This window comes from Penicillium psychrosexuale, assembly GCF_028828465.1.
Source record: "Penicillium psychrosexuale strain IBT 29551 chromosome Unknown utg000004l, whole genome shotgun sequence".
NCBI classification, from domain to species: Eukaryota; Fungi; Ascomycota; class Eurotiomycetes; order Eurotiales; family Aspergillaceae; genus Penicillium; species Penicillium psychrosexuale.
In genome coordinates, this window is record NW_026643189.1 from 3,707,663 (window position 1) to 3,726,461 (window position 18,799).

General features: G+C 50.6%; 7 protein-coding genes across 7 annotated transcripts; 2 read left to right on the top strand and 5 right to left on the bottom strand.

Annotated features, from left to right (window-relative positions):
• Positions 1 to 270: 270 nt before the first annotated feature.
• N7518_007273 (TauD/TfdA dioxygenase family protein) lies at positions 271 to 1,465 on the bottom strand (the record flags this gene model as incomplete). The annotated part of the gene is made up of 2 exons (XM_057188200.1): positions 271 to 401; positions 469 to 1,465. The coding sequence occupies 2 exons, from the start codon at positions 1,463 to 1,465 to the stop codon at positions 271 to 273; spliced, it is 1,128 nt and encodes a 375-aa protein (XP_057039903.1).
• A 1,150-nt stretch (positions 1,466 to 2,615) lies between these two features.
• Positions 2,616 to 3,467, top strand: N7518_007274 (EXPERA domain-containing protein; the record flags this gene model as incomplete). The annotated part of the gene is made up of 4 exons (XM_057188201.1): positions 2,616 to 2,688; positions 2,770 to 2,961; positions 3,174 to 3,326; positions 3,397 to 3,467. 4 exons carry the CDS (start codon positions 2,616 to 2,618, stop codon positions 3,465 to 3,467), a joined length of 489 nt encoding a protein of 162 aa, XP_057039904.1.
• Positions 3,468 to 3,639: 172 nt separating this feature from the next.
• ddiA (putative DNA damage-inducible v-SNARE binding protein Ddi1) lies at positions 3,640 to 5,014 on the bottom strand (the record flags this gene model as incomplete). Its single annotated transcript, XM_057188202.1, has 2 exons — positions 3,640 to 4,340; positions 4,408 to 5,014. 2 exons carry the CDS (start codon positions 5,012 to 5,014, stop codon positions 3,640 to 3,642), a joined length of 1,308 nt encoding a protein of 435 aa, XP_057039905.1.
• A 2,391-nt stretch (positions 5,015 to 7,405) lies between these two features.
• N7518_007276 (uncharacterized protein) lies at positions 7,406 to 9,073 on the bottom strand (the record flags this gene model as incomplete). Its single annotated transcript, XM_057188203.1, has 4 exons — positions 7,406 to 7,529; positions 7,580 to 8,176; positions 8,232 to 9,019; positions 9,071 to 9,073. 4 exons carry the CDS (start codon positions 9,071 to 9,073, stop codon positions 7,406 to 7,408), a joined length of 1,512 nt encoding a protein of 503 aa, XP_057039906.1.
• Positions 9,074 to 10,205: 1,132 nt separating this feature from the next.
• Positions 10,206 to 11,520, top strand: N7518_007277 (E1 ubiquitin-activating protein AOS1; the record flags this gene model as incomplete). Its single annotated transcript, XM_057188204.1, has 4 exons — positions 10,206 to 10,245; positions 10,294 to 10,351; positions 10,399 to 10,585; positions 10,639 to 11,520. 4 exons carry the CDS (start codon positions 10,206 to 10,208, stop codon positions 11,518 to 11,520), a joined length of 1,167 nt encoding a protein of 388 aa, XP_057039907.1.
• A 299-nt stretch (positions 11,521 to 11,819) lies between these two features.
• On the bottom strand, positions 11,820 to 13,475 carry N7518_007278 (Ytp1 family protein; the record flags this gene model as incomplete). Its single annotated transcript, XM_057188205.1, has 5 exons — positions 11,820 to 12,076; positions 12,135 to 12,264; positions 12,326 to 13,156; positions 13,232 to 13,309; positions 13,362 to 13,475. 5 exons carry the CDS (start codon positions 13,473 to 13,475, stop codon positions 11,820 to 11,822), a joined length of 1,410 nt encoding a protein of 469 aa, XP_057039908.1.
• A 1,221-nt stretch (positions 13,476 to 14,696) lies between these two features.
• On the bottom strand, positions 14,697 to 18,701 carry mdr1 (ABC multidrug transporter Mdr1; the record flags this gene model as incomplete). Its single annotated transcript, XM_057188206.1, has 1 exon — positions 14,697 to 18,701. One exon carries the CDS (start codon positions 18,699 to 18,701, stop codon positions 14,697 to 14,699), a length of 4,005 nt encoding a protein of 1,334 aa, XP_057039909.1.
• Positions 18,702 to 18,799: the final 98 nt, after the last annotated feature.

Genomic DNA, 18,799 nt, shown 5'->3' on the forward strand with positions numbered 1-18,799 from the left:
AGATTTACTTGACATAGGATCTTTTAAGGATCGGTGCTTTTTCTGGGATTTCTGTTTGTAACTCTAGGCGTGGGGTGGTAATGAAAACGAATTCACAGTCAAAATGGATACAGGGAGTATAGCCCTGATCATCATTGCAATGGATATTTGAATATTTCAATCTTTGAAAGTAAATGAAAGCAAATAAAAGCAAATTAAATTAAGTTCCAACCAGATTAAATCTATAATCAATCCCGAAACACCGAATAACCCCATTCTATCACATTACGATCATTCGAACTCCTCGTCCTCCTCCTCATCCTCATAGACAGGAATGGGTTTCTCGCCCATAGCAGCCAAGCGGAAGATATGACGAGCCTTGGCACCGTTATCATCATCCAAGTAGTCCACAATGGCAGAGTCTAGGATATCATTAGCAAAGCTCAATTCCAAATCCCCGGGGAGGAAAAGGAGGCGGAAATAACTCACGAATAGTCGAGCGATTATCAAACATCACAATAGTCCTCGGTTGCCAGCGCACGCGAACCTGGAAATCATGACCGGCAACGAGGTGATTCATAAGGAAATCCAACACCCACTTCGTCTCGGTATCCTTGAGCCCATCAATGCGCGTAATAAACTCCCCATTCAAAAACATACACTTCTCCCCGGTCACGGGATGCACCCGGATAAGCGGGTGGACAGTATCAACAGGATCCTTCCTGACCAACCCACCCGTCAAGCGTGCATGGCCAATCATCTTCGCCGACGAGTGCGTAACCTTCAAGCCATCCAGGAATGCCGTGACAGCCGGCGAGAGCCGCCTGTAGGCCAAGTCCGTAGCCGCGAAGACGGTATCACCGCCGACCTCGGGGCCCTGCAGGAGGCCGAGCATGACATAGGCCGGCGGCTGGATCTCGTAGCTGACGTCCTGGTGCCAGAGGGTGGTTGTAGTGCGCTGCTGCAGGAAGCGGGTGATCTCGTCTCTGTTGCCGTCGCGGTGGATGATGTGGAAGGCGGGATGGTCGGTCATGGAGCCGGACACGGGCTGGTAGTTTGGTTTGCCGAAGTGGCGCATGAAGGATTCCTGGGCATCTGGGCCCGCATCGATCAGGTCCTGGTCTGGGAAGGCGACGACCTTGCGCTCGGAGATGAGCAGGGCGAGCTCATCCCGTCCGGCGGCGGAGAGCTCGGAGAGCTGGACGTTCTCGATGATTGTGCCTAGGCTGGGCTGGATGTGCGAGACTTTGGCGGTTGCGGGCAGCAGGTTTGGTTTTGATTTGTTGCGCACGCGGAGGGCTGGGTCTTCATATTCGAAGGGCTGGAGTGGGTCGAACCAGATTGGGTCCCAGGAGGGGAGGTATTGGGGGTATTTGGTTGTGATCTTGGATTGCTTGTCTACGTCGACATAGGGGATGTTGATGTCGTAGCTGATGGGCTCTTGCTTCTTGGGCTGCTTGGGACGGCGGGGGGCTGTGGAAGGCATTGTAGATGTATATCGATATCTGTATAGGGTGGAGTAAAGGAATAGATGGATAAGATGGATAAGGAGAAGAGATGGAAGTGGGATTGAGGTTCTTTTTATATTTTATATATAGTTCTGTATACGCATCTCCAACGCTTCCCTTCATCTCCGAGTGGAAAGATGCGAACAGCGGTCAGAGATAATGGAAAAAAGAAGCCAGAAAAATGATCTCTCCAGGAAGAAAAGTAAAATTTCAATAAAAATAAAAACAATAAAGCAAGAAAAGCAATAAACGCGTCTCTCCACTTATCCACTGCCATGCAAATCCCCATTCCACTACCGTTCGCCCGCTTTTTTTCATTTCTTTCCAAAGCTTCCATGGTCTTACACCGCTACGGTAGATGGTGAATACCTCGAAGATAAGGCATGCTGCAGGCCGAATGGCAATTGCATTATCTGCCATGATCTATGCATGCGGGGATTATGATTCGGCATATGGTTAGGAGGACTATTTACAACTGTTCCGAGCTATTTAGGAAGCTCCAAGGAGAAAGGAGAAACGGGAAGAAAAGGGAAGAAACGAGGAAAACCCAAAAGAACCCTGTCATCAACTAATTAGGGCATCCCGATCTTGCGGTCTACTTCCCGGGATGTCTCTCTCGAGGCAGGTTATCTAGGAGATTCCCTGTAGCATCACTGCATGCCTAGTTACCTTATCCCGATGATGTAATTACAGGCTTGATGGTTGACATCAAGGTCCTTTGTCTACTTCAGTGTATTCCCTGGTGGATATAGGATAGCTCGGATTCAACAGCTCCCCGAGGAGACCAGTCAGGCCACCTTAAAATTGAGAAGCAGCGGTGAGATGGAGATCAAGGTACTCGAAGGAGTTGGATGTGTATATCGACTTGGACTTTGGTTATCTCGGTAAAATACGCTAGAAATTAAGATCTCACACTAGCATTCCCCCGAAAAAAGCAATTATACGATGTTCTAGTTCTATAACTTCCTCTATCTCTTCCAGATTGTTCCTCGGGTCACCTGATATCCCCTTCCCCTAAACATCTACACTTCCACAACACACACACAACATACACACACACAGCATACTCCGTACACAACACACACAGCGCCGTCTTATCCTTTCGCATTGCATATGACCCAGCACATCATGTCCATCTGCACCCGTAAACGGGACTTGTCCTATCTTCTCTTTTTCGTCACCCATGTCCCCATTATCCTCTGTATGATTCTCTATCTCTATCTCTATCTTCATATCTTCATATCTTCATACCTCGTATATGCACACTAACGCCAAAATACAGTAATCGACACAGTCCCCCTCCTCCCAGCCTTCCTCCAAACAAACCTCTCCCACCACCTGCGCCAGTTCTACATAACAACCTACCGCGACAAATTCTTCGAAGACCCCCCAACATGGTTCACCGTCTTCATCTGGATGGAGCTGCTGTACCACCTCCCGCTCTCGATATGGGCGGTTCGGGGTTTGCTTAAAGGTATTTCCATTTCTTTTCTAAGCTCGTGTTGGTACATGCTACATGTTGCTATTTGTACATTGTATATGGTATCATCCAGTCCACCCCATCACGTCTTATATCCATTACATATCTATATCAAATGCAATATCTGGAATATCCTCTCCCCGAACACGAGCGACATGACAATGGCAAACGCAATCAACAACTAACTCAATTTCCAATTCATCTAGACCACCCCCTCGTCCCTGTACACCTCCTCGTGTTCGGTATCCAGGCCTTCATCACTACATTGACATCTCTGGTGGTGGTGTGGAGTTGGACTGACCGCTCGGTCGCGGAGAAGCAGCAGCTTACCATGCTGTATGCTCCCTATATGGCGTTAGGTATGTGCAGTCCAAGGGTGTCTGCAAGAATGTCGCAATTAGCTCACCAGCTGTTACTAACACCTCATAGGCGGATTCATGGCTCTAGACATGGTATTCCGTCTACGCGACAAACTAATGCCCAAAACCAAGCGGGAATAAACAGCACACACTTACATTACATGTAGGACAATAAACAAAATCTATTATAATGCAGCCAGCGTTATAATCGTACACATCATTACGTGCTTTGATCAAATCTCACTAATACAAGTTCCCATCCCGACCAAAACGCCTTCGAGTGTAAATGCAGAAAGCGGAATCCATCCATAGATCAAATCAAAAACCCGATCGCCCCTTCCAAGTCTCCATGTGCCATATCAAGAGCCCGGACGGCTTCCTCGCGCGAGAATCCCAGCTCGGTGATCCTGGCAACGGAGTCCTGCGGCCACCGCGAAGCAGGCGCAGGCCGGATATTGATTCGGGGTTGTGACCCTGACGCGCCGGACCCGGATGCATTATTGGAAGTGGCATTGGCATTAGGATTGTTCTCCGCTTTATGCGTGACCGCGCCAGTGCGGGCACCCACTTCGGCACCATCGGCTCCCTTGACCGTAGGTTCGGCCTCGAACTCTTCGGTCAAGTGCTTGGGGATATCGCCCTCACCGAGGAAGGGGACAGCCTGGTCTTGGATAACGAGGGCACCCCGCTGGAGATCAATGCAGGCCTGGTGGCGGCGGAGCATGTCCAACCCCAGGAGCAAGTCGATCTGCTTGCCTTCCATGACGGTGAAGGAGCAGGGCAGGAACATCTCGCCGATCTTGATCTGGGCGGAGTGAACCCGGCCCAGGATCGGGGCGGTCCCGACGCCCTTCGCAATGCCGCCATAGCGACGGTCTACCAGGCGCATTATGTTACACGATGTTGCACACTCGGGCGACATGATGGTCACCTGAGCGCCGGAGTCGACGAAGGCGTTTAGACGGTGGCCATTCACTTCCACGGGGATGTAGAGCATTGTCACGCGACCGAAGGCTAGAGAAACATATTTGGTTAGCTCTGGTTTATTCTCAGTTCAGCAGCCAGTTCGAATAGAGCGTACACTCAGGATGATGCTCCATGGCATTGTGTAGATTTTCCGTAACAGCATTCTGGCGAATAATCTCCTCAATTTCCTTCTGGTTATCGTGATTAAAAGGATCGGCATTGAGCATCGCAATGCGAGCTTCTTTTTCCGCCTCCCGCTGCGCCTCGCCCTGTTGCTGCCTAAGCAAGACCTCGCGGAAGCGCTGAGCATTATCCGCGGCCTCAGACAGCTCCGGGTTCTGCCTGCGCACGGCCTCGCGCACGCGGGGATCACCCAGAATGTGTAGACGAATCGTTTCGGGGTCCGGCATGCCGGGGCGGGGTTGGGTGTTCTGTCTGGGCGCGACGGAGCTGGAAGCGGCGGGGCGAGTAGAGGATTGGGGAGCTCGGGTGACGTGCACACCGAGCATGTCGCCCTCGGTGATGCCGGCTTGGTCTAGGGTTTGAGAAGGGTTCTGGAGGAGCTGGTTGTTGTAGACGAGCTGTTGGGCTTCGGGTGGGATGGTGGTTTCGCTTTCGACAATAGCTTTGAGGAGCTCGACTGACATATCGCCGCCCACTTCTAGGTTGATGATGTCCGAGTCCGCCTGCTCGGGGCGGATGACGTTGACGGTGATACGCATGGTATCGGTAGCAAGGACGTCTGCTGGGAAGGGGTATAAAGCAGATAAATTATAGAAGAAAAAAAGAGTAGAGAGATGGAAGAAGCCAAGAAGTAGAAAGAGACCGGGAGAGGGAAAGACTAAGAAAGCGGGAAGGGGACACCTGACTCTTTAAAGGAAGAGCTTCCTCTTCTCCTCCTCCTCTCCCTTACATCCACTCTATTTCTCTCGCCTTTCAAATCAGAAATAGGATAGACTTTTATTTCGACTCTAGCGCTGCAGCTAAACGCTAACATGGTCCCATACATCCATGATCTCCTCCCACCTATTGCATATGCGTAATGAGCCCCGCGCTGAGCCGTTTAGCTCCTCCACTAATTGCCTGGCCAAACAGGCTAACGGCGGACCGGGTCTATTCGCGTCATCGCCAGGGGGAGGGCCACGGGAAATCGTTGGATAGAGAAGTGACGCCTTGAACTTGCCTTGTTTTCCTGACTCTGCGGCCATGTCCGATATCCCACAATACCCCGGCATTGATTGCCAGCGGCAATGGCTTCATCCGTACTTTGTCAATTTACTATAGCGGGGCTACCGGAGACCTCCACTGTCCGAGAGCCCCGGGGCTGGACCAGCTACTATTCTAAAAGTACATTGGTTCGTGTCCACCACTTCCGTCGTCCTACCACTGCCAGACCAGCCCCGAACCAGACCCCAAGCTATTCGAGGATGTCGCAATTTTGATAACTCGTTCACCCCGCACTAGTCAACACATGCAGGGGATTTAGCCATGCTTTGAGGCTGCCCAAGTACAACTCAGTTCCCGCACGGGTACGGAGTATACATGTTGCAACGCCAACACAAAACAGATGTGAACACATATACATAACAACATGAAGGCGCTGGTCAGGCGTTCAAATGGATTGGAACAATCGGTCCAAGAAGTTCCCGACTCTAACGTAGGTTACCATTTTTGAGATAACCATTTCTAGAGCCGTGCATTAGTGCTCATATTTCAGATTGGCTCCCTTACTTCCAACGTCCGTGGCTCAGGCATGGCGCCAGTTCAGGGTTTTTTAGGGCGTTTTGACAATCTATTCTTATAGGTTGACTTTTAGTCCCTAGCTAACCGCGCCACGCAGGATGTAAGAATGAAGAGACACGGGTCGGCTCCATGTGGCCAACCTACGTGATCCTGAAATTCAGCCAGCACGTATCTTCACTATGCACAATGATGCATATTTCCTAATAATGCTGATATCCCAAATACGCCTATGAACGGCCGGTGTCTGTTTGGCTTCATATCCGCCGCAAGATTTCTACGTGTCTAGTCGGGGTTTTTTTTGAGGTGACGGAGAACATCGACTTGAATTATCCTTTCAATAGTTGTATACAGGTGCAATTTGACTTAAATCAAGCTGCAAGCTATTAATGCGCATAGCCGAGGGACACCGGGGACCCCCGTCCCCACTAACCACCTTGGCGTCGATCACTGTCATCGATAAGAATCTAGCCCAGTCAAGAGATAACATAATGAGACTTGACCCCCACCAAATTGCTGCCACCAAGCCTTTCTTCAAATGGCAAGTTGCATCTTATACGGCGGTACAGCATGCGACTATATGGTCTAGGCTAGTGGGGTTGAGGGGTTTTACACTCGCTGTCGTCGCTGTGGTGGACATCGTAGTCGGTGATGGAGAGATACTTATGTACGTATTGAGGACATTGGAGGACATATATTCTCTCTAAGCTAGCATGCAGGGGCATTGTACTCCGTAGGTATCAACATTGAAATAATTAGGGCTGTGTCCCGTATCTATCCCCCCACATTCCAAAGTACACTCGTAGTGAACTTACCATCTTCCCACTTCAACCATGTTTATTCAAACGAAAACCAGCCCCTCCAATAGACTCCTCTTGCATCATTCCAAAGCCAGGCGCTGATACTGGTGCAAGTCGAGTATATCTTCCAGGGCAGCCAGCGGGCCTTTATAGGCACTTAACTGACGCCAACTTCTCCTTGATCGAAGGGGATCTGATGGAAACGACATGCTACCACCTATTACGCTGGAGGTGGCTGAGAAGAGAAGATGGTCCATTCATCTATCAAGAAATATATCAAGAAATATGCCCTGAAAATGTGGTATTGGAGATGCTAATTAAAGGCTGATCAAGTGGCCATACCTTTTGATCCCACATACGAAATGTATTTAGTGTGATCTCGATGGGTTGGATGATGGAACAAATCAGGGCAGAATAAAGAATAATCCTGAAAGTCATATCATAATCATGATAAGTTGTCTTACTAGCTGACACTAGTAAGACAGTTTTGGGCTGAAAAACTATGCACCAAAAGAGAAATATTTGCTTCTATCCCTCTGATCCAAAACGCATCAAAACTCCTTGTTCCCACCGTTACCGAGAAGCGAGACTGGGGAAGAACCGCGGACCTGCATATCCATGTGCGATGATGCTTTCTATGTCAATATTCCCGTGGGCTCGCGGGCTCCACAGCTTGATGAGAATGAACCGGCCAGACCTGGAAACGTTAGTTTTCGGTTATCCACATCCAATGATAATGACACATACGGGGGTGGGTCAAATTTAATGGTAACCATGCTCTTCTCTCGCTCGATGAAGAAGCGCGCATGTGGCTTCAAAACTTCGGCAGTTGGATGAGCAGGCTCGGCTAAGGGGTGTGGATGCACAAGACTCGGACTATGGCGCAGTCTCTGCTCAGAGACCCGGCTGAGGGCACTCAAACGTTCCGATTGAATCTGTCGGCGACTCTGGTGTCTTGAAGAGTCCTCCTCATCGCTTGGACTCTCATCAGTAGACGATAAAGGATCTTCCATCTGGTCGGCTTGGGTTCTCTCCAGAAATGCAGAACTTTCTTCGTCATCTCCAGAATCTTCGTTATTGTCATACTCGGTGGTGATGCGGAACTGCGCTTGCGGGTCTTCTGCGGTATGCGGAACAGCGGCTGAATGTGGGCTCATGAGAACTGTGCGTTCGATATTTTGAAGTGGTGGCCGGAACCCAGTGAGGTATTCCTGGGATGGTTGCATGCCACTGCGGCGGGCTCGACGGCGGTATCGGCCGCTAGAGTATTGAATTTGGTATTGGGCGGTGCGGGCAAGCAGTTCATCAGAGGTCATCGCGACGAATACCATGCCTTCTTGTATTCTGTTTCATTTCATTAGTCATGAGTCCAACGTACAGACACGCCTGGTGGACATACGGAGCATCGAACCCGCATTGAGGGGCTCTGATAACGATCTTCTTTAAGCAGAATGGGGCCTCGCCCCGATGACAGAGAACCAAGTTGCAGCGGGCCTCTCTGGTAGAGTACACGCTTGTATTGTTGTCCAAAACGTTCTCGGGACGCGAACACCCGCTATCCGGATCGTAGCTTCCTCCGTCGCAGCTAGCGATTTCCATTTGCAGCATTCCCGGTAGTACTTGCCCATATTGACCGTAGTTGAAGCCTCGAAATTCCTCGCGGTTATCATCGGTGTCCAGCTTCCGACGCTTCATCCGTCCTTGGCCATCACGGCCCGACTGGCCGGATGGTGGCATGAAAGACGGTGACCTGGATAAAGACCCGTCCGGGCTTGGTGGTCGGAACGTTTGCCAGGGCAAACGATGGCGAAGGGAATGTGACTCCGGGGAGAGCGAAGTTCGAGCCCGTTCTGAGCGAATCTGGTCGAGCCAAATGCTCCGAGTTGGCTCTGCGGGGCCAGTTGTCTCGGAGTGCAGTTGGCGATCGACGTCGGCCCGAGCTTGCTCAAGGTTGGTACGATCGCGAGATCGGTCCAGAGAATGCGCAGCGATTTCTCGATTTAACGTTTCCAAGGCAAAGTTGGTGTTGTAGGCGTTGTAAGAACCGGAGCGAGTTCGTTCCGATACGAGATTGCGGAGATGCTGGAGACGAAGGATGTCAGGGCGCTCGTCAGGTCTGGAATGACGGGATATGCGGGAGCGACGGGTTGAAGAGGAAGAAGCACGAGGGTAATCGTAATTCCCTGACTAGAGGAAGGTGTGAGACATCAGTCGGACGCATAGCCATGAGAGACATACCATCGTTCAGGCTCGTTAGTACCGCTTGAGGTGGAATTATCTGGGTTGGGGATATGGGGTAGGAGATAGCGTCTTAGAACTAACCCGACAGAAATAAAAGAAACCCAAGAAGATTAACGTACTGGTAAAATAAAGTGTTTCGGAGAAGAGTTGGTCTTGTGAGTTCACAAGGTTGGTAACACGTGATGGTCGATTATATCATCGATAGTGGAGTGAAGGTGGGAGGTTGAGAGATAACTTCATTGTAATTATGGATTTTGGATTTTGGATTTCATTGATCTTGCAGTTCTCAATCCGTGCTTTCTTTCTCCGTGTAGACACCTTCATCCGGCATCGGGTGATAGCTAATTGTGTCACTTAGCTCTTTGACCTCATACTTTCCCATGATAAAGGATCAAAGCCACAAAGTGGCCTCCGGAATGTTAGTCAATATCCTTTTAGATAATACTTAGTGCCAAATTTCATTGGTGAGAAGATGGTACCTCTCAACCTAACTATTATTATGTTACTTAGAACTCATATGCTCAAAACTGATATGGGGAATATGAGGAAGGGAAGTTCTGCAGAAAAGCTCTACAGTATTGTAGCAGACATTGTCGATAAAGCTAGAGCATACTTGTGAATATCTTCGTATTATTTGCTGATTGAGTCGTGTGTTAGGCAAATTTCTATATGTTGACTTGATATAGCCTCTATTTATAACTAGCCTAAGACCATGATATCATAAAATCAGACACTTGAACTGCTTGTTTAATTCATCCTATGTTGAGATTTTTCCGATAAATTGTCCATATTACCCATCTAACTAGCATATTCTATCAATATTCAGTGAATATATTGTAATCAGATATCCTCGTCCGCATGAGGTTGTATACTTCTTTGTCCCCACGGCCCCACACAGTAGCTCCCGGGTCACCTGACATTTAAACCTATCGGAACTTCTTTACTCTTGAACTATTTGAACTCATTGAACTTCTGAACTTCCATCTGCAACCTTACAACTTCCATTTTCATTGCGCTCCTCATTAAGTCATCGAACTAGTGCTTCTCACTTGATAGCAGATCCCCGAAACACAACTGCGGGGCTTCAAATCGCCAAGCTCGTACCTGGGCAAGATTGTACTCGATCGACACTATGGCGGAGCAACAAGATAATACACAGGCCATCAGTGCTGGTATGGAAAATAACTATAATCTGCTTCAATCCTTACTGACTTTGCCAGATGAAATCGCACTGTACGACCGACAGATCCGGCTGTGGGGAGTGCACGCGCAGGAAAAGTGAGCAATCCAGCTTGCAAAGCACTACATATCCTAACAACGGCTAGAATCCGCTCGGCGAACATCCTCCTTATTACCGTGAAAGCTCTCGCAAACGAAGTGGCCAAGAACCTCGTCTTGGCAGGCATCGGATCACTCACCATACTCGACCACCAGGACGTCACAGAGGAGGACCTGGGCGCGCAGTTTTTTATCGCCGCAGCGCAAAGTGAGCAGGATGTGATTGGAAAGAACGTGAGCTATAACAGAGCAAAATCCCTACCGCGTCCGCTAACAACCCACTCCAGCGCGCGCAAGTCGCAGGACCGCAAATCCACAAAATGAACCCTCGAGTCAAGCTCAACATTGACACTTCCGATGTCAACACCAAACCACCTGAATTTTTCGCGCAATTCGATATCACAATTGCCACAGAGCTCGACTTCGTCACCAACATTACCGTGAACGCCGCCTGCCGACTAGCCAATAGACCCTTCTACGCCGCCGGCCTACACGGCTTCTACGGCTACGTCTTCGCCGATCTAATCAGCCACGACTTCGTGATCGAGCGCAGCAAATCCAACATGGCTCCCGCAACCCAAGAAACACCCACCCGCAGCATCATCGACATAACCACCAAAAAAGAAGAAAACAACGCCAACAAGAAAGAACCAAGCAAGATCATCGAGCTCGTCACCAAGCGCGAGGTGTACTCACCACTAATTCTCGCAAACACCTCCCCACTCCCGGAAGAATACACACGACTTGCAAGGCGCCGCAAGCAAGTCACCCCACTGCTCAGCTGCCTGCGCGCATTGTGGGAATTCGAAAAGCTACGCGGCCACCGCCCGACCTTCACGCATGAAGACCTGGAACTATTCACCAAGCTATCGCGCGACCGACACCAGGAACTGAAGCTGGATCCACTCACACTAGACTCGGTGTTCCTGCGGACGTTCCTGCAGAACCTGGGCAGCGAGCTGAGTCCCGTAGCGGCGTTTTTGGGCGGTGCGCTGGCGCAGGATGTTATTAATGTTCTCTCGGCGAGGGAGCAGCCGCTGCAGAATATGTTGCTGTTTGACGGGGAGAAGAGCGTTGGTCCGATTTATTCGCTTCATCCTTTCTTCCCTGATGTTGGTGCGCTGGATATGGCTGCTGTGCCGCCAGGCAGAATTACCGTGGATCATTGAAGGTAATTGGAATAAGCGGGACTGGACCGGGAGGACTCTTTACCATATTACGAATCTTTTTTTTTCCCCTACGAGCTTAGATCCAGGTCTCATATGTACGATAGAACACGAGCAACCATTGATGCTTCATGGAATTGAGAATAATGTACAATTTTGTTCAGATATAATATTAGCTACTCAAATTCAAGGCCTTTTAGGACCTGCAATGCGATCCGAACCCAACCCAACCCAGACGCCGTCACAATATCACAAAATGCACGATATACTTGCCAAGGGAACCAGCAAATCAATATCCGGCCTCAGCGATGGGCCTCTTCTTTTCCAAGTTCCTCATCGCTATTCTTCCGCGGTCCCATAGAAGGGCCCTCATCATCATCGGAAATCAAGCCATGGAGCTCGAATGCCTCGGCATCTTGGATCTGCTGCGAGTTTGAGCGTGCACGGCCATTCATGTTCGCGTTCCCGTTGAGAGTGGAGTACATGGGGCCGTCCTGGTTGGTGGACTCGGAGTTGGGCCAGGCGTGGACAGCGTATAGGTGGAGCAGGATGTTGACGACTGAAGAGGAGAATGAGTGATTGGTCTAGAAAAGAAAATGAGTAGGGAATCAACTTACAGAGGAAGAGAATGAAGGCAATGCTGTAGAGGACCAACACGTAGGCCACGTGGGTGACGCCTGCGTTGTTTAGCAGGAGCATCTGCTCCTCGGTGGCGCCCATAAAGAGGAAGCCAGAGGCATATAGCAGCTGAAAGAGAAAGAGTCAGTATCATCCTATACACACCACATCAACCGGAGAGGATACATACGAAAGGAGTTAGGTATTGGAAGCTGTTCGGCTCGGAGAGAGCAGGCTTATCCCTCAGAATGAACGAGATCTCAATAATGCGCGTCAGACCCGCCGCCATCAGGGTGTATCCGAAGATAGTGTGGACCATGGTACTGATCATCAGCTGCTGGGGGTGCGCAGACATAGCATATCCGGTAATCAAGATGACAATAGCCGGAATGAGGTTACGCTTAGGACGTCCGCTGCGGGTACGGCTGAGCCACATACCCAGCAGACCAGCACACCACCAGATAATGCCCATAGTAGTATGCTGGAGGTCATTGTGAACCCAAGCGGAACCCCAGCGGTGCTCAGTGAAAGTATTGACACAGCCCCAAGCGGCGATGATGAGCGAGTCGAAGAATTCCTGACTGCGGCCGGTCCGACGCAACCAATACTGGCCGACCAGCAAGAGGATGGTCAAGCAGATACCATACGCGATGAAGGCGGAGCCCATAATGAAATGGGCCAGACACTGGCCGAGATGGTCATCGCGGCAGAAGCCGAGCGCGGCAATGCCACCGAAGAGCATTTGCGCCCAGCTGAGGACGGGCATGGCTTTGCCGACGATGCCGTGGGCTAGCACAAAGATCCATCGGATGCGGGCCTGGCCCGCCTTCTCCAGGTGCAGTTTGAGATACACTCCGAGAACGACTTGCGCGACCAGCAATAGCATCAGCCAATTTGCAACGGAGGCGTGCAGGTTCTTATCGAATTGGCGGCCTTTGTGGGCGTGGCCGAGGAAGTAGGCTAGTACGGCGATGACGGTGCCGACGACTTGGACGGGGACGTGCCAGCGGGAGCGGATGATCTATTTCTTTTGTTAGAGATGGGACGTGACGTGACGGTAGGAAGGAAACGGAGAGGTCAGTGAAGCGGTACATACTCCGAGAACCATTCCCGTTGGGAAGATTAGGCCAAATGTCAAACCCATGAGAATCATATGAGTCCATAGTGTTGCATCCTGGAATCATGTGTTAACTTTTGCCGAGGGAAATGGCGTAGCAACCACGTACGATAGGATCCTGGGAGATAGATTCGCCCTCAGGAACAGCCTCGTGGCCGCCATGGGCGAGGGCCGAGGCCACCAATACAAATAAAGTCCATAAGGACTGACGGAGATATGCCATGGTGTGGTCGGAGGGAGTTGCAAGGGAGAAGAGAACAGATGCGGATAACAGTTAAACCCAATCCGGGGCATCCGATTAAGGCGGAAACGACGCGTGGAGGCAAAGGAACAATGTCTTTTTGTTCTCAGGTACTCTCGAGTGAAAGTGATATAGCTATTCTATCATTTAACACTTAACAAATAACAAAAACTCATAGCAAAATTAAGGATGCGCACGCACAAACCTTGGAAGCCTTGAACTGGATTATTCAGCATGGCCGTGATTGGTCAGGAGTATATAATTCTGGGGTACGGAGGACATGGATAACTCCCTCCTCTTACAATGCTCTCGTCTCCTGCGTCTGACGTATCACAACACATATGCATATGCACCTAATTGCAAAAAATCTCCATGGATCCAGCCAAGGAACCCAAGTCCTACAAAGACCAGCAAAGAATCGTACGTTCTTAGTATCCCCACCTTGCCGCCACCCGTGTCTATCATATCAGGCACTAACATTCAACGCAGGCCGCCCTTCGCGCTTCGATTGCAAGTCTAGAAGCTAAGCATGCGGTTTTAGAAGCCGATCTAACTACAGTGACCACGCAGCTTATGTAAACACTCCCCAGCTCCCCCAATTGCGTGCAGCTATGGAGGACACGGCCCTAAAAGAACATGGAAACATTGCATCTTCCATCTCTAACCACTGTTTATTCCAGTGACGATCCTAATACCACGTGCGAGCGGTATACCAAGCTCTTGCATGAGTACAATGATATTAAGGATGTTGGACAGGGGTTGATGGGGCTTATTGCTGATGCGAGGGGGGTGAGGCAGGTTGAGGTTGAGAGGGAGTTCGGGGTTTCGGAGGAGGATTGAAGGGGTACACTGCGAGAGATCTAACTACTGATGGAAAGGACTTGAGAAGGGTTTAAGGAGTTATTTTTACGGAGTGGAAGGAGTTCGAAGAAACCGGGCGGCGTTGAATTGAGATTCATTGTATTCATTCATCTAATCCTACATCACTAATGGACGTTTTTGATTTTTTTTTTCTTGATCGAGGGGAGACAGTGTACCCTGGTTTTCCGGGTGTTCGCCGGTGACAACAAATGATCTATAACAAGAATGAAGAAAATTGAAAGGGGAGATGTGAGATATGGAGGAGATGGGAGAGATAGAGATAAAATTAAGAAAGGAAGAAGGGGGTATGTGTACATATATTAAAAAGCAAATCAAAAGGAATTAGGCGGCCCTGCCAAGAGACTGGAGATTGACCAGCTCGAAGTAGCGACCCTTGTTGCGCAATAGCTCGGTGTGGGTGCCGCTCTCGACAATCTTGCCTTGGTCGAACACATAGATAATATCGGCCTTTTGAATGGTACTGAGACGGTGAGCAACGGCGATGGTGGTTCGACCGCGAGCGGCAGCGTCCAGAGCAGCCTGGACGATCTTCTCAGACTCAGAGTCGAGGGCCGAGGTAGCTTCGTCCAGAAGCAAGATCTTGGGGTTGCGAAGGAGAGCTCGGGCGATAGCGACGCGCTGCTTCTGGCCACCGGACAACATGCCTCCCTTATTGCCGACAATGGTGTTAAAGCCATCGGGGAGAGACATGATGAACTCGTAGATGTTGGCGTCCTTGCAGACTTGGACTAGCTCCTCATCGGTGGGGTCTGCGTTGGCGCTACCGAGCAGGATGTTCTCCTTGATGCTACCCTGGTAGAGAGTGGGCTCCTGGCTGACCAGCGCCAGGTGGCTGCGGTAAGAATTGACATTGAGGTCGGCGATATTCTTATCGTCCACGTAGACACCGCCAGAAAGGGCATCGTAGAATCGCTCGAGAAGAGCAATGGTGGTACTCTTGCCGCATCCACTGGGTCCGACCAGGGCAATGTACTGCCCAGGCTTGACAGTGAGGTTCAAACCGCGAAGCACGGGCTGCTCGGGACGAGTAGGGTAGCGGAAGTGAACGTCCTTGAACTCGATGGTTCCCTCGCAATGGTCCAAATTCTCGCCCTCTTCTGACCATGTGTCAATGGTGGGCCGACGCTCGAACAGCTTGAGGAACTCAGCGGCGGCGTTCTTGGCCTTACCCATGTCCGGGGAGAAGGAGAACACTGTACCGGCGGACTGGGCACCGAACAAGATTTCACTGAAGCAGACGAAGAACCGGAACACGTCGTATTCATGGTGACCGAGCAGGGTTCCACCGTACCAAAAGCCGAGGGCGACACAAAAGAAGACCAAGGCCTGAGAGGCTGCGTACAAGAGCGATGACTTGAATACCGAGATTAAGCTTTTGCGGCCCTGGTTATCGAGTTGAGCGTGGTAGAATGCCCAGACATCGGTCTCACGGGTAAGCGAAGCCACAGTGCGAATGGCAGATGTAGCCTCGCAGGCGTAGCTGGCTGATCCCTCATAGGCTACCTTGGAACGTGCCTGGAATGCGGCAAGCATATAGAAGCGGTAGAAGCCGCAGCCGAGAAGAATCGGAATGACAGACATGCAAACGAGGGCAAGCTTCCATCCGAAGGAAAGTGCGATAACAATTGAAGCGATGAGAGTTGTCGAAGTCATGAGAATTGTTCCAAGAGTTTGACCACTGATACCGGCCAAGTGCTTGGTTTCAGTTGAGAGGAAAGAAGTCAAAGCGCCGGTGCTATTTTCCTCACGATCAAAGAAGTTGATATCCTGTCGGAGCATGACTCGGAAGGCGCTGCTGCGAGCCTTGCGAATCAATCTCTCGGAGCTAAAGGCGAAGGCGATACCGTGGGACGAGAAGGTGATGATTTGAACAATACCGACAATAAAGAACATCAGTGACCAGAAGTTGGCATCCGATCTGAGCTTGGCATACTGGCTTTCGGGTAAGGAAAGTGAGCTGATGGCTTTAGCATACAAGAAAGCTTGGGTGGGTTGTCCACAACCGGCGAGAATAGAGAAGAAAAGACCGATGGCCATGAACCACCGCTCTTCCTTGTTGAACGAGCCGATAAACTTGATCAGAGTCAAAAGTGAATATTTGCTGGCGCCTTCAGCAGTCCTCTGCGAGAGAATAACACTGGACACGGACTTGCGAGACTCCTGGCGATGCATTGTCTCCTGGAATGTTTCGGCCTCATCCTTCCTAATGGTTGAGCCACTAGCAACTGACTTGACGCGTGCGATGTGAGACTTGGCCATGTGCTTGCCATCCTCACTCTCATCCTCATCCTCATCCGCGTCCAAAGCATCTGCATCCTTCTCCTCGTTGATGCGCTGGGCCTCGACCAGCTTGAAGTAAGGACCATCATGGTCAGTCAGCTGGGCGTGGGAACCTTGCTCAACAATCGAGCCGTTGACGAAGACAACGATGTTGTGCGCAGACTTGATAGTGGACAGACGATGGGCAATGACAATGGTAGTGCGACCCTCAGCAGCGCGATCAAGCGCTGCCTGGACGACACCCTCGGACTTGGTATCCAGTGCTGAAGTAGCTTCATCTAGAAGCAAAATCTTGGGGTCACTGACCATAGCACGAGCGATGGCAATGCGTTGCTTCTGGCCTCCAGACAGCAAGAATCCACGCTGGCCGACGTTAGTTTCATAACCTTCCGGAAGAGAAATAATGAAGTCGTGTGCGTTGGCCATCTTAGCGGCATTCTCAACGAGCTCCTTGATTTTCTCCTCAGACTCATGCTCGAAGCGTGTTCCGATCAGACCGTGGCGAATGTTTTGATAGATGGTTGTACCAAAGAGAACAGGTTCCTGGCTGACCAGCGAGATCTGCTGACGCAGCCAGCGCAGGTTGAGAGTTTGGATGTCATGGCCATCCAAGAACACTTGGCCGCCGACTGGAAGATAGAACCGCTCGACAAGACCGACGACAGTACTCTTGCCAGAGCCCGAAGGACCGACCAACGCGGTAGTTTTACCAGCAGGAATAGCGAGTGAAACGTCATTCATCACTGTAACTTCGGGGCGAGAAGGATAGATGTGTTTCACATTGCGGAATTCGATGTGACCCTCGACGTGGTCAAGGATGATGCCTTCATCAGAAGTAGGATCTAGCGGGGATACACGGTCGATAGTCGCAAAGATCTTGGTAGCAGCTGCCACAGCGTTGGTAAATGCCGAGGCGTTCGGGCTGACATTGCCCAGGGAGAAAGACCCGATAAGAATAGCCATCAAGATAGTCAAGACATGTCCGACGTCAACCTTACCATCCACCAGGAATCGAGATCCCATCCAGAATCCGAGGCCGTAGTTCATGAACATGAGTCCAAACATAATACCGACCATCACGGCGAGACTCATTTGCAGACGCATGCCCCAGCGCTCTGCGTGACGCAAGTGGGACTCGTACTGCTTCGCGAGCTTGTCCTGAGTGCCGAATGCGGTCGCATTGCGGATCGAGCTGATGACTTCCTCTGCCACAGTTCCACCGGCACCGGCGCTTTCCAAGGAAAGCTTGCCGTACTTGATGATCAGTCTGGAGCCTCCACCCATAATCACGACCAGCGCGACCATAGTTGAAGTACAAATACCAGCCAAGGGGGCATACTTGATATATGCAACCACGAAGGCAGTCACGAAGGTGGCGACGGCAGTTAGGGTTAAGCCCACCTTTTCGGAGACACCATCCTGAATGAGGTTGGTGTCGGCTGTGATACGGGTAGTCACTTCACCCGCACCAAGCTTGTCGAAGTAGGCGATGTTCTGGCGCAGAATGGCTTCGAGGTAGTGCTCTCGAATCTTCTGGGTGACATGCTCTCCGGTGTAGATGAAGCCAATAGTGCTGACGTAGACGGTGACGAACTCTCCGATGCCTAGGTAGACGAAGTACAAGACATTGTGGGTCAACTGGTGGTAGAATTCATCATAGCCAATGGTGCGGAGCATAATCTTTTGGAAAGCCGTAGCCAAGGAGCCAAAGAGAATGGTGAAGAGAGGCAAGGCAGCACCGGCGGCGATAGCACAGAGTGTGCTGATAACAATGATGAGTATGTCGATGCGGGATGCATAGCGATAAAGACCGAAGTAGGATATATTGACGAGCGGCGCATCTAGCTGTCGTTTCAATATCTCCTTCTCATGCTCGGGCAAGTGAGCATAGATCGCATCTTCGTCTGTCGCGACTGGGGTCGTGCTTTCGTGCTCCTTTGTTGATGCGGAAGCGGAATCCGAATCGCGCTTATCGATGGGCTTCTCGTTAAGCTGAGAGTCCCCCATCTTCTCAACGGCCGTCACGCCCTCCTCGGGCTGCTGCATGTTGAAACTTTCGATTTTGGATCTCTACTCCATGAAGAACTGGTTGAGGATGGTCTGAAGAGGTGAGGTTCTGCGATGAATCAAGGAGCTAGGTACAA